Source organism: Lutra lutra, chromosome 9 (genome assembly GCF_902655055.1).
Source record: "Lutra lutra chromosome 9, mLutLut1.2, whole genome shotgun sequence".
NCBI lineage: Eukaryota > Metazoa > Chordata > Mammalia > Carnivora > Mustelidae > Lutra > Lutra lutra.
The window spans coordinates 112,696,276-112,711,202 of record NC_062286.1 but is presented as its reverse complement, the minus strand read 5'-3'; the positions used below and the strand labels follow the sequence as shown (position 1 = coordinate 112,711,202).

Here is a 14,927-nt window from a genome sequence, read left to right as displayed (position 1 = left end):
AGCTGAAGACAGAGGCTTAACCCACTGAGCCACCCAGGTGCCCCAACACAAAAGCAATTAATTTATTTTTTATTACTTTAACACCAGTTAGACGAATGGAAAGTCTCCATGCAAATGGCAGTATTCATTACACAAACAACGATTTGGAAACGAAGGGGTAACACAGACAGGGAGCAGTTTTTGCATGCGGGTAACCAAGGGGAGGCTGGATGCTGGCATGAACTGTGGCTGTTCTAAATATGCCTTCAACAAGTTTCTTCTCTGTTTCAGGATTGCACTTTTTAGTTTTATATCTAAACATACTATATCTAAATATACTAACATATATAAAAGATTAGTGGGGAAACAACTGAACAGTGTGGTTAAGATTCCATATGTTAATTATTTAATTGGATAACAACATAACACTGATTCACTGGAAAATCACAATACACACTGATATTTACAAAAGCTGTTTCAGTTAAATTTAAATTAAAGGGGGATGGTACGTATTAGGATAAAAAGGGGGGGAAAAAGGTCTGAATTCTTTTGTCAGACACAGTTGGTGCCCGGTTCTACTTTTAATGAATCTTTTCATTAGGAGAAGATCCTGGATGGGGGTAATAAATAAAAGCACAGCGATAGTTGTAAAAAAGCAGATAACCCCAAATACTTACTTGCTTGGCTGTAAAATGCATTAAGTAATTTTTTAAACACAGAATTTACAAACCATTTGGCTTAAGCTAATATTAAAGTGAGTTTGCATTTTTGGAGGTACAGTGATTGGGCTGAAGGTGAGTGTGCTGGGTGGTGATGGAAGAAAACGTTCCTTGAAGCTTCACTCTTGGGTAGACAAACCAGTGATTAATTAAAAAACAAACAACCCAATAACCCTTTCTCTAGAGAAAAGTAGGAGTTATCCCAGTGTGGATGGATCAGTCCCAAACCAGGTACCATTTGTAGTCTCTGCTTCAAAAGGACCAAGGAAGAACTGAAGACATATATGCACAATCACCACACATGTATAATAATATAAATTTTATGCAGCCTTGGGCCATGCTGCTTGACAACATGCAGAGAAGATTGTCAACACTTCTGAGGAGGCTAAGGGGGCAGTCGTCATTGAAATTCTGAGGTTAAATTTTCCTCATTTTAACCCAGGACGGGGGTTCCTTTTTTTTCCGGCCCAGAAGACAGGCTGCACCGTGAAGAGTTCAGGGGTCTCTGGTCCAAAAAACAGGAATGCAAAAGTGGGAGTGTTTCTTCACAGTAAGTTATAGTGGATGGGGTTTCCCTAATCCAAACTGTCCAATATCACTTATTCATTTTTATCACTGGTAGAGTTAAAAAGCACTTTCACCAACTGTGGCCTCTGTGGGTTCTCCCAAGAGTCCTGTAAGGTAGACAGTACAGGTGTTCTCATCATCCTTGTTTCACTTACCCAAAACCTAGAAGCAGAGAGAGTAAGCAGCCAGGTCACATGAGGCTTGAATCCATGCCTTTCCTTTCCAAGTGCAGCTCATTTCCTTTGTTCTCAAAAGAGATTTGTCCTAGAAAGTGATCCAGACTTAGTCACATGGATTATGTCCATTGCCAGGGAGAAGCTCTACCTCTTTCTCTGTCCCCTTCCTCCCTGACCTTACAACCCCCCGAAATCCTTTATGCTAAGGTGTCAGGGACTGGGTGTGTTCCTCATTTCAGGACTGCCTGTGTTCACCCAAAAGAATGATGAGCTTGCAAGCATCCATGGAAAAGAGATTTTTCTGGTCCTTTCCTTTGAAATTGCACCATTGTAGATAACCAATGGCCTGGTTATGAGAAAATTTTCCTCGCAGCCAGAATCTTAGAGAATATCTTTAAGGAGGTAGTAGGAGCTGAGTGGGAAAGTTCAATGGGATGGCATGAACCCTCTTATCATGAGGCTATAAACTGCACACTCTGACGAACTTTCCCTTGCCTTTCCCGTCATGTCTAAGTGGCTTATTCTATAGGCTTTGACATTGCTGCCCTGATGAGCTACAGAATGCGGGTAGCGCGATGGAGAGTGAGTGCAGCTAACCATGTGAGTTCCCTGACTGGTGATTCCGATAGCTTCTGCCATTTTGTCTTGTTATTTAATTTTTGCCCACAGTAGGTAACTGGTAAATGTCAGCTCCCGGTGGCCTTGTCCAATCTCCTTGGTGCGGCCAGCACACAGTGGGTTTTCAGTTCACCTCAGCTGCGGTTACCCGCCTCGAGTCCCACAGTCCGTCAGGACTGAGCGGCCTCTAGCCCCTTGAGGGCCGTGAAGTGTGGTACACAGTCGTCTTGAACTTGGCTCCCAGGGGATGACGCACGGAGTTCTGGCTGTCGGGCCTTCCGCCCGCGGGCTACTTCAGCCTGATACAGTCCACCTCTTCGGTGGCGGGCACGCCGCTGGTTTTGAGGTCCAGGTCGGCGCTGGACTTGCTTCCGTGGTTCGAGGGCCGCCAGTGCAGCAGCATCATCTTCTTGAAGTACTTCATGGTGTTGTTCTTGACTGTCACGAAGCACACGGTGTTGATCATGCTGTTGCTCATGGCGATGCACTCGACCACATAGAAGGCCGTGAGGTAGTGCTTCTCCTTGACGAACACGGCGGGGAAGAAGTCGCGCACGATGGTGAAGCCGTAGAAGGGCGCCCAGCACAGCACGTACGCCGTGAGCACGCACACGAGCACCAGCACCGTCTTCCGGCGGCAGCGCAGCCGCTTCCGGATCTGCTCCGTCTGGAAGCCCGGCACCGCCTTGAACCACAGCTCACGGGAGACCCGGGCATAGCACAGGGCCATGGTCACCACCGGGCCCACGAACTCCACGCCGAAGATGAACAGGAAGTAGGACTTGTAGTAGAGCTGCTGGTCCACCGGCCAGATCTGGCCGCAGAAGATCTTCTCCTGGCTTTTGACGATGAACAGGACCGTCTCCGTGGTGAAGTAGGCCGATGGGATGGCGATGAGGATGGACACCACCCAGACCAAAGCGATCAGGAAGGAGGCCGTTTGATAGTTCATCCGTGGCTTCAAGGGGTGCACGATGGCGAGATATCTGGGGGGAAGCGGGGAGAGCAGGGGCGGAAAGCCATCAGTAATAAGGAGGCATGCAGGGAAACATCCGGCTGGAGGTTAGCCCAAACACGCGGCCAAAGCAGACAGAATGGCACAACGAGTCCCTGTGTAATTATCCAGCTTCGACAGGGTTTGTCTTATTTTAGTAACATCCTTTGGCATTTGGAGTAGTGCCGGGCTTTAGTGGAAACAGCACAGGCTTTGGTCAGACAGGTGGAACAGATCCCAGCTCCCAGCACCGCCCCCCCCCCCCCCCCCCCCCCCCCCCCCCCCCCCGCCAACCTCCGTTGGCTCAGCGTTTCTGAGATTTGTTTCTTCAAGTGCAACATGGGATAAAGTGACACCTACCTTGCGGGGCTGCTGTAAATATTAAGTATGATAATGTTTGTAAGATGCTTCGCAGGTAGTAGGTATTCAATGAATATAGGTGGAATTTTACTGTTAGTCCTATGGATACCACCTTGACCTTCTGTCTTGCCATTCTGTCCAAGAACCTCAAGCTTTCAGAACTCTTCATTCCAAATGCCTCATGGGTAAGAGGGGAAAGAAGGGTTCTGGAGTTCAGAGAGAGAGATGGGGGTCTTCTCAGGGCAGTGGACTAGGGCTTTCTCTCCCCACCCCACCCCCCACCCCACCCCAGGTGTCACCCTGCCTTACAAAGCAGGAAGGAGAGTAGGGGCTGGGCTTGGCGTGGAATCTAAGGAATCTATCTAAGGAGAGAAGGAAATGACCAACCTCACTGAGTGCAAGGACCAGAATGCCAGCTCCTGATACCAAACTTTTACAACTACCTCCCCAGGCTGCCTCAAGCTCAGATGAGGTGTGTGATGTTGCCTTGACATCTTAAAGCAGCACACAGCATGAGGCTTTATCCTGATCTTTCCAGTGAGCCTGGGAAAGAGGTTGGAGGCCTTTGGGGGCTCAATATAGGCTGTTATGGAGCAAGGCTTCACTGTAGGCAGCTGATGCTTATTCCTGCTGAGGAACCCCTGGAGCAGATGTGGGGCACCCCGGGGTGGGGGATCCAGGATATTGTTTCACCAACCAGCAGAGTCATTGGTGAGGGAGCCAGAGAAAGCCTTCAAGCAAAGAAAGGCAGGTGTTGGTTGGCAAGTGGGAATGGACAGGTGTGCACCGAAGTATTAGTAACGGGATACAAGAGGGACATCAATTACACCCGCTATGATCTGGGAATTGCACGACAGGTTGCTGGTCCTACTGTGTGCCCAACCTATGTAGATGGAGACAAAGTAGAAGACGACACAGTCCTTGACCTCAGAGAGTTTCTCTTCCACCCCAGACCTAGAATAACCAAGTGATAGGTTAAAAATAACTTGAAGGAAGACACGGTCATTATGCTAGTGACATAGTCTGGGAATGCTTCAGGAAGATACTGAGATTCTGGCCACCTCCTATTCACTCCCCGATGAAGGCAGGATTCTCCCAACCTACACAGTACAAGATGAGTGAACACACAACACCTGACACTGGGCGGACAAGATCAACAGCAGTTAACTAGTCACATATACTCACAGCTCAGGGAGAGAGAGGGATGGTGCCTACCCTGCAGGGTCACGTGGGAGTTGCACCCAGGGATAGAAGGAACCAACAGGGGCTGTGGGCAGCAGGCTTTATAGTGACAAGAGGACGAAGTGACCCTCGACTCCCATGGGAGGAAGCGACTGGCTTGTCTGAATAATTCTGCCAGGTGACAACGAGGGGAAACCCATCAGATTGAGGATCGGGGTGCAGTTGGTCTAGCAGAGAGAGGAATAGCAGGTTAGGAGGCTTTCCTGCTGGGTGGAGGGGGGGTATCTGGCAAGAACAGAGGACCTCATGGCTGGAGACCTTGGCGGCTCTGTGGGGCTCGAAGATGTCAAGGCAGCACATGGAATTTCATGTGCTTTACAACAGGAGAGCCTAATAAATAGCACGCAGGTTCTAAGTCAATTGAAAAATATGGCAAAATTATAAGAAAGATGGATGGCCAAACTTTCACTTTCACTGTGATGACACTGGTATTGGATAGTGAGCACTGGGACTACTTTATACTCAGTTAGATAAGCTTACAAACCCTGATACAGGTGGGTGGGAGAGACACAGGCCTCCCTGGGCACTTCAGTTTACTCCTTGATAAAACATGCCTGTCCTGCTATATAGAAATATCAGTTGGGTGGCTCAGTGGGTTAAGCCTCTGCCTTGGGCTAAGGTCATGATCTCAGGGTCCTGGGATTGAGCCCAGCATTGGGCTCTCTGCTCAGCGGGGAGCCTGCTTCTCCCTCTCTCTCTGCCTGCCTCTCTGCCTGCTTGTGATCTCTATCTCCGTCAAATAAATAAATAAAATCTTAAAAAAAATTTTTTTTTAAAGGGGCACCTGGGTGGCTCAGTGGGTTAAAGCCTCTGCCTTCAACTCAGGTCATGATCCCAGGGTCCTGGGGTCGAGCCCCACATCAGGCTCTCTGCTCAGCAGGGAGCCTGCTTCTCCCTCTCTCTGTCTGCCTCTCTGCCTACTTGTGATCTCTGTCTGTCAAATAAAAAAATAAAATCTTAAAAAAAAAAAAAAAGGAAAGAAATATCAGAAGGGCTATCTACTAGCGTTTCTGGGATGCCACAGCCAGAAGAAGAGCGAGGTTCATGTGCAGAGGACCTGGTTTCCTAGAGACCTCTTCTACAGACCCTAGGAGAGTGCGGATCTCGGGACACACACGTCCAAGTAGGCAGATGGTAACAAAGACCTTGCAGATGTCCCTCTTGCCAATGGACAAGTCATGGAAATGATCAGTTTTAGCAAAGACCTATAGCTTCCAACATGCTTTATGTCTGTTCACCTTCTCTGAACCTGACAAGAAACTGGAGAGGTTGTCAGCGAAGTTATTATTACGTCCATTTCACAGATGAAGATATGTAAGTCCCAGGAAGATAAGGGATTTATCCAAGAGCACAGCTTGGAACCCAGATGTTCCAAGTAACTCCTTGGCCATTGTTCTTTCCTTTCTGATTTATTTGATGGCAACTCTGCATTTTGGGACATCTTTTTAATGAAGATGTTATGGGATGAGAAAATATCAGAATTTAAGAGTTGATGACCAAATAGGTAGGAATGTAGGAATTCTCTCTGGCATTGGTTATTGAGATACTTTTCATGCTGAAACTACATGGTGGTGGGGGGCGGGCAGAGGAAAAGAGAGAAAGAGAGAGAGTGTGTGTGTGTCCTGAATTAGCTCTGCTTCGACAGTCCTCTTGGTTAGCTGTACAGGATTTCCAGAACAGTCCTCACCTTTGCATCTCAGGCTCTGCTTCCCATGCTCCAGTGGTCAGCTACATGCAAAAGAATGAAACCAGACCACTTTCTTACACCATATACACAAGTAAATTTAAAATGGATTAAAGACCTAAATGTGAGACCTGAAGCCATAAAAATCCTAGAGGAGAGAACAGGCAGTAATCTCTCACCTCGGCTGCAGCAACATTTTTCTAAATCTGTCTCCTGAGGCAAGGGAAACAAAAGCAAAAATGAACTACTGGGACTACATCTAAATAAAAAGCATTTCACAGCAAAGGAAACAGTCAACAGAACTAAAAGGTATCCTCTGGAATGGGAGAAGGTATTTGCAAATGACATATCCAATGAAGGGTTAGTATCCAAAACATATAGAGAACTTATCCAACTCAACACCCAAAAAACAAATAATCCAAAGAAAAAATGGGCAGAAGACATGAGCAGACATTTCTCCAAAGAAGACATACAGATGGGCAATAGACATGCTCAGCATCACTCCTCATCAGGGAAATGCAAAGCAAAACTACAGTGAGATATCACCTCCTACCTGTCAGAATGGCTAAAATAAAAAACACAAGAAACAACAGGTGTTGGTGAAGACGTGGAGAAAAAGGAACTTTATGTGCTGTTGGTAAAAATGTAAGCTGGTTCAGCTGCTGTGAAGAACAGTTTGGAGGCTCCTCAAAAAGTTAAAAGTAGAAACTATCCTCTGATCTAGCCATCCCACTGCTGGGTATTTACCCAAAGAAACACTAGTTCAAAGGGGTACATGCACCCCTGTATTTATAGCAGCCTTATTTACAATAGCCAAATGATGGAAACAGCCCAAGTGTCTATCAATTGATGAATGGATGAAGAAGATGTGGTCTATATATATATTAGCATATATTGTACACACACACACACACAGGAATATTACTCAGCCATAAAAAAGAATAAAATCTTGCCATTTGCAACAACACGGATGGAGCTAGAGAGTATAATGCTAAGCGAAATAAGTCAGTCACAGAAAGACAAATACCATATGATTTCACTATATGTGGAATTTAAGAAGCAAACAGATGATCGAAGGGGAAAAAAGAGAGAGAGGATCAAACCGAGAAACAGTTTTACAACGAAGAACAGACTGGTGGCTACCGGAGGGGAGGAGGGTGAGGGGATGGGAGGAACAGATCATGGGGATTAGAGAGTGTTCTTGTGATGAGTGCCAGGTGTTGAATGGGACTGTTCAATCATTACTGTTAGACTGTGTGTTAACTAACTGGAATTCAGATAAAAACTTAAAAAAAAAAAAAAAAGACCGATGGTAATGTTTCCAGCCTGGGATATCCGAAGACTGGAGCCAGAAAGCTGGTTTGGGGTGAAAAAGGAACCACTCTTTGTGATGTAACTGGATGGTTGCTTTCTGAGAAACTCCTATGTTGCCCAAAACCCCCAACATGATAAAGACAAACGTTTCAGTGGGACAAAGGGGATGAGAACAGCATAACTCTCCCCAAGTGAGCATCAGAATCCCTCAGGGAAATGAATAAAAACGCAGATTCCTGGGACGGAGCTCAAGGGATTCTCTTTCAGTAGGGCTGGGGTGGCACCAGATCTGACTTTGTATCATTTGCCAGGGGCAATTTCGTACCTTTGGTTGACAGTTACCTTTTGTAAACACTGGTTTGAGGGCTGGAGAGCCTCAGAGCTGTAATAACAAAATGGTTTCTCCTGCAGGAATTATGTTAAGCAAAGAAAATGGCTCTTCTACTTCTGTGTATATTTCATTATGGAAAATAATCAATTTGTTGATTAAAAAGAATGACAAACCTAAGTAGCACCGAGAACAAGGAAAAAACTGACGAGTTCAAAGGAGACCAAAAAGAAAAAAGATGTTTACCCAGAAGATGTTTCAGCAATTGCCCCCCACCCCCAAAACAGAGCTACTGGTGGTCTGACACTAGCCTATAGCTGTTTACATAATTAAAACATTTGTAAGATTTGTCCTAAGTTGCTACTAGAAATTTTATAAATTTTGTAAATTTATAATAGAGCAAGGACTTCCAGAACATCTCATGCAAATATATGCAAATGAGTCCATGGATGTATGCAAGAAAACAAAAGGAAGGATGTCCTTCCCTTTTTCCTACAAATAGGCCATTACCTTACTTTAAAATTGGCTCTACAACAAAGCCGCCAGGAACCAGGGTACATTACTATAGGATTCCGTTTTTCATGAATTTAAAGAACAGGCAAAACTAAACTGTGCTGAGTGAAATCAGACAGCTGGGGTGGGAGGACTGTCTGGTACAGGGCATAAGGGAGTCAGGAATGTTCTTGATCTTGGTTTGGGGAAGGGTGGCAGGAAAAACTCGGCTGTGTTCTCTCGACCAGAAGTTGCCCTGGTGAAGTCAGTCTTCTGTGGCTTCTGAGTAGCCAGTGGCCCAACCCTTCTGCTTTTGCTTTTGTGGCCAGTCTGCCGCAAAAGTGGTATCTGCAGGCGTGGCCCAGAGCTGGGGTGCTTGGGCGTCCCACTCTAGTTTGGGGGGAATCTGAGCACAAGCAGAGACACCGGGTCTCTTCTTCCCCCGGATAGAGAAGCAGGCAGACAGACCAGCAGCAGGGCCAACCTGTTAGAGCGGAAGTGAGGAAAGGGGCAGCCTGCCCCCCTATCTGTGCCCCGCCCCCCCCACCAGCCCACATCATCCTCACCTGTCGATAGCGATGGCCAGCAGGGCATTGGTGGAGACATAGAGAGAGACGGTCCGCAGGTAGTTGACGGAGGCACAGAGCACGTGGCCGTGCTCCCAGGAGAGCTGGCGCACCACATAGTAGTCCATCTCGAAGGGGCAGCAGATGATGGCCACCAGGAAGTCGGAGATGGCCAGGTTGGCGATGAGCAGGTTGGTGAGGTTGCGCAGCTTCTTATAGCGGGCGAGGGCAGCGATAAAGACGAAGTTGCCCACACCGCAGACCAACATGATGCCCGCTAGTGCCACACCGATGACGATCTTGGCAGCGAAGAAGGTCCGGGTCTTAGTCATGTCCTCATCCTCATCCAGAGGGAGTTCATAATCACCGTAGCTGAAGTTGAAGGGGAAGGGGGAGGTGGAGTCTTGAGCCAGATTGAAGTTGGGGGCAAAGCTAGTGTTTCCATGCTGGGCTGCCATGGCGGAGACAGCAGGTGGAGTGATGTGTGAGTCTCAGCGCGTTGAGCTGGGGGTTCAGACCTTCGGGTGTCACGACTCACCCAGCCTAGCACACTGCCCGCATCCCTGAGGAGAGTCAAAATGTCATCCTGGACCCTGAAAGGAGACACAACCAGTGGGCACCCTACAGGAGAACGCCTGGTAGTATGCTACCAGAGCTCCCCAAGTAGAGGCTGACCAGACCCAGGGACTCCCCTCAGACAGAACTAGCCAGGGTACATGGGAGGGGAGACAAGAGATCTGGAAATTGGGAAATCTTCCACGGGCTGACAGGCAGTACTGGGCACAGAAGGTCTCTCCAAAGACATCCAACAACAACCTGCATCTTTGCCCTTTTCCCAAAGGCCAGCACAAGTGTGACTGCCCAGTCGCGCTCCCTTTCCCACCATCAGCTCCCGCAGGGTCTTCGCAAAGTTTCCCAAGCTGTCCAGGCAGCTGCCCCAGGATTCCGCAGCAGTCACAAAGTTGTGCCATCTGTTGGCTAAGGACAATGAAGCTGGAGGACAGGAATACACACAGCAGGGTCTTTCCTCCAAAGCAGGGCACTGCTCCCTATGTCCTGGCCAAACCGTGGACGCGGAAATCACCAAATCCATTTTCACATGGACAGGCTGAGTCATCCTGGGCTAGTGATTTACACTGTCTGAGTCCTGATCTTCCTGTAAACCAAATTCCTGTTGCCTAGCCCAGGACCTGGCACACAGTAGGGGCGGGACAGGAGTCTGTGGAATGTATGAATGGGGATCCGCCCAGGATTCTGTAGGTGAAGGGGACTGAGGATGGGAGGGAATTCTGTTCCCTCTGTGCTTTAGGAACCAGATCTAAAAAGAAATGCTTTGTCTGCTTCTCCTCCCTGCTCCCACTCTTCTGATCAGCTCCCTGTCCCCTTTACCAGACCCCCACCCAGTTCCCAACCAGTATCAACCCTAACTGAGAGGCACCACATCTGGTCACCAAGGTCTCCGGCCTCTGAAAGTGGTGGCTCCTCCCCTTCAACCGAAAAGAGCCCCCAAGAATGGAGGTTGGGGGCGGGGGGAAGGTGGTGTCAGTGAGGACCCAGCAGGACCCGAGGGTTGAAATGTCTTTCATTGCCTGAGTTCTTTATGTTCTCAGTACCTCAAGATGTCCACGGCAAAGGAAAATAAAGTCTCTGAAGTACTAAGTCCTCAGGAGAGGGGCCACAATGGGGTGCAAGGCGTCTGAGGGCCTCAGAACCACTTTGCTCAGATTCCCAAACCCGAAGAATGAGGACCCCAAGCCATCAAACTGTGATCCGCCTCTTCCCGCTTAACACAACTGGAAACGACCCCAAGCGTGGGGGCCCCCGAATGCTGGTAGCAAGAAGTGGACCAAACTGGACAGTGGATTTGGCTCGGCCCTGTCAGAGGAGGGGGAGAGCGAGGGATGGGAACCATAGCAGCAGGGACAACAGTGGCAGGGTGGCCGGGCCACTCCGACCTGCGGCACGTCCGCCGGCTGCGTACCCGAGGGAAGGACCTTCGACAGATGGGGTGCCAGCGGCGCCCGCGGCCGGGAGTGTCCTCCGTCCGGATGGCTTCTCCCTCTCCTGCAAAACCCCAGTCCCTCCAGACAGCGCTCAGCCCGAGACCGGGAAGCAGGACTCGCGTCCTCCCGCCTTCTGCGCTCCGCGGCTCCCCAGTCCCCGACCCCGGAGGAGAGGACGTGAGCCCGAGTGGCTCAGGTCCCGGCCCCATTTTTCGGAGGATGCACTCCCCGTCCCAGATCCATCCGCTCCGGGAGCAGTCTCCCTCCCCTGCCCTCCCTTACTCACCCCCCGCGCGACCGCGCGGTCCCGGAGGCGCCGCCCAACAAGGGCGGGAATCGAGTCAGAAATTGAGGCTCGTAAAACTAAGCATGCGAGGCCTCCGGATGAAAAGAAAACTGGGGGGTAGGGGCAGGACCCGGTGAGCAGGAATTCTCCCGGAGAGGCTTCCCTTTTCAGTCTCTCTTTCAACAAGATGCCCCCCTCCCCGCCCATGCCCTCCCCTGCAGTTTGGCGTTCGCCCGCCCACCCAGCACCCGCCGGCCCGGCCCCCTCCGCCCGCGCCCGCGCGCCCCAGTCTCGGCTTCCCGTCGCCCGGTCCTGGCGGGCCCGTGGTGGGTGGTGGACTCTCCCGGAAGGAACTCTTCCACTTGGAGCCAGCCCGAGCACCTCCCGAAAGCTGCGGGAGGCCAAGGCACCAGAATCCCCCCGAGAAAAAAAGTGGGCATCTGCGCCCCCAGGCCGGGCGAAGCCCCCCGCCGCACCAAGGGAGGCCCGGTATACAGCTCAGTACCTACCTGCCTGGGCGCCTCCTCCCGGTTCGCTCGGCTGCCCTGGCCGCTCGGTTTGGTCCTGGGGGAACCCAACTTGTGCGTGCAGTAGCGCTGCGTACGGGGTGTCCTTTCTTCCTTGCTCCAGCGCGCTTCCCCCGCGCGTCGCGATCTCTGTCTTCCCGCTGGTGTTGGCGCTCCGCCCCTGCTGTTCAGCACGGCGCCTCGGACCCGGCCCGGTGCGCCCCGCCCCGCGCTCGACTCCGCCCTGGGGTACCCAGCCGGCCTCGCTCCGCACAGCGGCTCAGGGTGGGCGCTGCGCTTCTGCACCTGGTGTGCCCCCCGCATGGGGCGCGCGGAGTTCTGGTTGCGTTGGCACGGATATCCAGTCCGCCGGGTTGGCCATTCGCAGGGGCTCCTGCGTCCTCGCACCCGAGTATGAATGGGACTTAAGCAGCTGGGGTTAGAGGGTGCGGATTCCGAGGAACCGGTAAGGCCCCCAGTGCCCCCGCTGAGGCGCCTCGCGTGGGTCACCAAGCCGAGTGTCCAGCCTTTGACAAGAGCCCCGTGCTATCGTCCGCTCCCGCAAAGGGCGACTCGTTCAGGAGTAGGCTGAGGTACATTCCGTGTGCCCGAGAGCTGGTGCTGGGGAGAATTTGGGGGTGCAGAGTGGGCCCTTTGGGGTGGGTGGTGGTGGAGACGGAGGCCCCCGGGGAAGCTGGGAATTCCGGGCAGGTTGCCCTGCTGAAATCGCCTACCCTGAGGTCCTCACCGGAACCCTGAGATAACCATACCCACCACTGCCCGAGTCCTTGGCCTTTCAAAGACCATCATCCCGCTTCCCATCCCACATCCCATCCCGCCTGTCTGTCTGGAGCCGTGTTTCCAGAAGCCTCCACCTTGCTCCCGCCAGGCTCTGATTTTAGGCAGTTTCTATTGCCTCTCTGGTCCTTGGTTTTCTTACACAGATTGGGCAGATTCTTTTTTCGGATTGGAAAGGAAGAAATAAAATGCTCTGTGTTGCAGACGGCATGATGTCTAGGAAATCCGAAGAAATTGACCAAAAAAAAAAAAATTACTCTAACTAATAAATGATTATAACAAAGTTTAAGGATACAAGATTAATATACAAAAGTCAAATGTTTTGGGGCGCATGGGTGGCTCAGTTAGTTAAATGCCGGACTCTTGACTTTGGCCCAGATCATGATCTCAGGGTTGAGAGATCCAGCCTCCATGGGGTTGGGTGGGGAGCCTTCTTAAGATTCTCTCCCTTTCACCCTGCCCCTCCCCAACCTCTCTCCTCATCCCCCCAAGAAGTCAACTGCTTTCCTAGATACCAGGAATGAACAAGTGGAACTTGAAATTTAGAATATAATACTATTTACATCAGTAGCCCCCACAATAAAATGCTTAGGTATAAATCTAGCAAAATATGTATAATGTCCATATGAGGAAAACTACAAAACCCTAATGACAGAAATCAAAGAAGAATTAAATAAATGGAGAGAAATTTCATGTTCACCAATAGGAAGGCTCAATCTTGTCAAGATGTCTGTTTTCCCCAACTTGACCCATACAGTCAATAAAATCCCAATCAAAATCCAGCAAGTTATTTTGTGGATATCAACAAAGAGATTCCAAAGTTTATATGAAGATTCAGGAGAGCTAACACAACATTAAAGGAGAAGTCAAAGTTGGAGGACTGACATTACCCGATATCAAGACTTACTATAAAGCTACAGTAATCAAGGCAGTGTGGTATTAGTGAAAGAATAGGCAAATAGATCAATGGAAGGGAACAGAGAGCCCAGAAATAGATCCACAGAAATACAGTCTTTTGATTTTTGACAAAGGAGGAAAGGCAGTACAATGGAGAAAAATTCTTTTCAACAAATGGCGCTGGAATAATTAGACATCCACATGTAAAAAAAATCAATCTACACACAGACTTTATAGCTGTCACAAAAGTTAACTCAAAGGGTATCACAGACTCAACTGTAAAATGCAAAACTATAAAACTCCTAGAAGATGAAACAGGAGAAAATCTAGATGACCTTGGATTTGGTGATGGCTTTTTAGATACAGCAACAAAGGCAGGATCCATAAAAGAAAAGAATTACGAAGTTGGACTTCATTAAGATTAAAAATGTCAGCTCTGCAAGAGACACTGTCAAGAAAAATTAAAAGGCAAACTACAGACTGGGAGAAAAAGATTTGCAAAAGATACATCTGATAAAGGTCTTTTACCCCCAATACATAAAGAACTCTGAAAACTCATTCAATAAGAAAACAAACAAGCCAATTAAAAATTTGGCCCAAACCTTCATTGACACCTCACAACAAGATATACAGATGTAACTAAGCATGTATCATCAGGGAAATGTAAATTAAAACATCCATGAGGGGTGCCTGGGTGGCTCAGTCAGTTAAACATCTGCCTTCAGCTCAGGTCATGATCCCGGGATCCTAGGATCGAGTCCCCCATCCGGCTCCCTGCTCAGCAGGGAGTTTGCCTCTCCCTCTCCCTCTGCTCCTCTTCCCCACCCGTGCTCTCTCTCACTCTCTCTCTCTCCTCTCTCAAATAAATAAATAAACAAAAATCTTTGAAAAAAAATCAATGAGATACCACTACATACTTATTAGAATGACCAATGTCCAGAACATGGACAATGCCAAAGGCTGGTGAGGAAGTGGAACATCAGGAACTCTCGTTCATTTGCGGTGGGAATGCCAAATGGTACAGCCACTTTGGAGGTTTGGTGGGTCTTTACAAAACTAAACATATTCTTACCATAAAATATAGCAATCACATACCCAAAAGCTTTACCCAAAGCAGTTTAAAATGTATTCTACACAAAAACCTGCAAATGGATGTTAATAGCAGTTTTGTTCATAATCACCAAAATTTGGAAGCAACCAAGATGTCCCTCAGTAGTTAAATGGATCAATTATCTGGAGTACATCCAGATGAAAGAATGTCATCCAAGGCTAAAAAAGAAATGAGCCCTCCATCAAGTCATGTACAGACCCTGAAGAGCCTTTAGTGTGTATTACTGAGTGAAAGAATCCCATTTAAAAGGCCACCTACTGTACCATTCCAATTCTATGACATCCTGG

At 49.0% G+C, this 14,927-nt stretch overlaps 1 protein-coding gene across 3 annotated transcripts; it reads right to left on the bottom strand.

Moving 5' to 3' along the window:
* Positions 1-1,162: 1,162 nt before the first annotated feature.
* On the bottom strand, positions 1,163-11,983 carry PROKR2 (prokineticin receptor 2). 3 transcript variants are annotated; one of them, XM_047747055.1, is made up of 3 exons: positions 11,838-11,983; positions 9,040-9,632; positions 1,163-3,045 (listed from the first exon to the last, which is right to left on the bottom strand). In XM_047747055.1, exons 2-3 carry the CDS (start codon positions 9,495-9,497, stop codon positions 2,349-2,351), a joined length of 1,155 nt encoding a protein of 384 aa, XP_047603011.1. In that variant the 5' UTR covers positions 9,498-9,632; positions 11,838-11,983; the 3' UTR covers positions 1,163-2,348. The 3 variants fall into 3 exon arrangements, with proteins under 3 accessions (XP_047603011.1, XP_047603013.1, XP_047603012.1); XM_047747057.1 differs by having other exon boundaries at positions 9,040-9,602; XM_047747056.1 differs by lacking the exon at positions 11,838-11,983 and adding an exon at positions 11,021-11,194.
* Positions 11,984-14,927: the final 2,944 nt, after the last annotated feature.

Excerpts from the sequence above, each read along its gene's own strand:
- PROKR2 (XM_047747055.1), bottom strand. The coding sequence starts at position 9,497 with ATGGCAGCCCAGCATGGAAACACTAGCTTTGCCCCCAACTTCAATCTG. Across the intron at positions 3,046-9,039 it reads CTGGCCATCGCTATCGACAG|ATATCTCGCCATCGTGCACC; the intron begins GTGAGGATGATG and ends GCTTCCCCCCAG.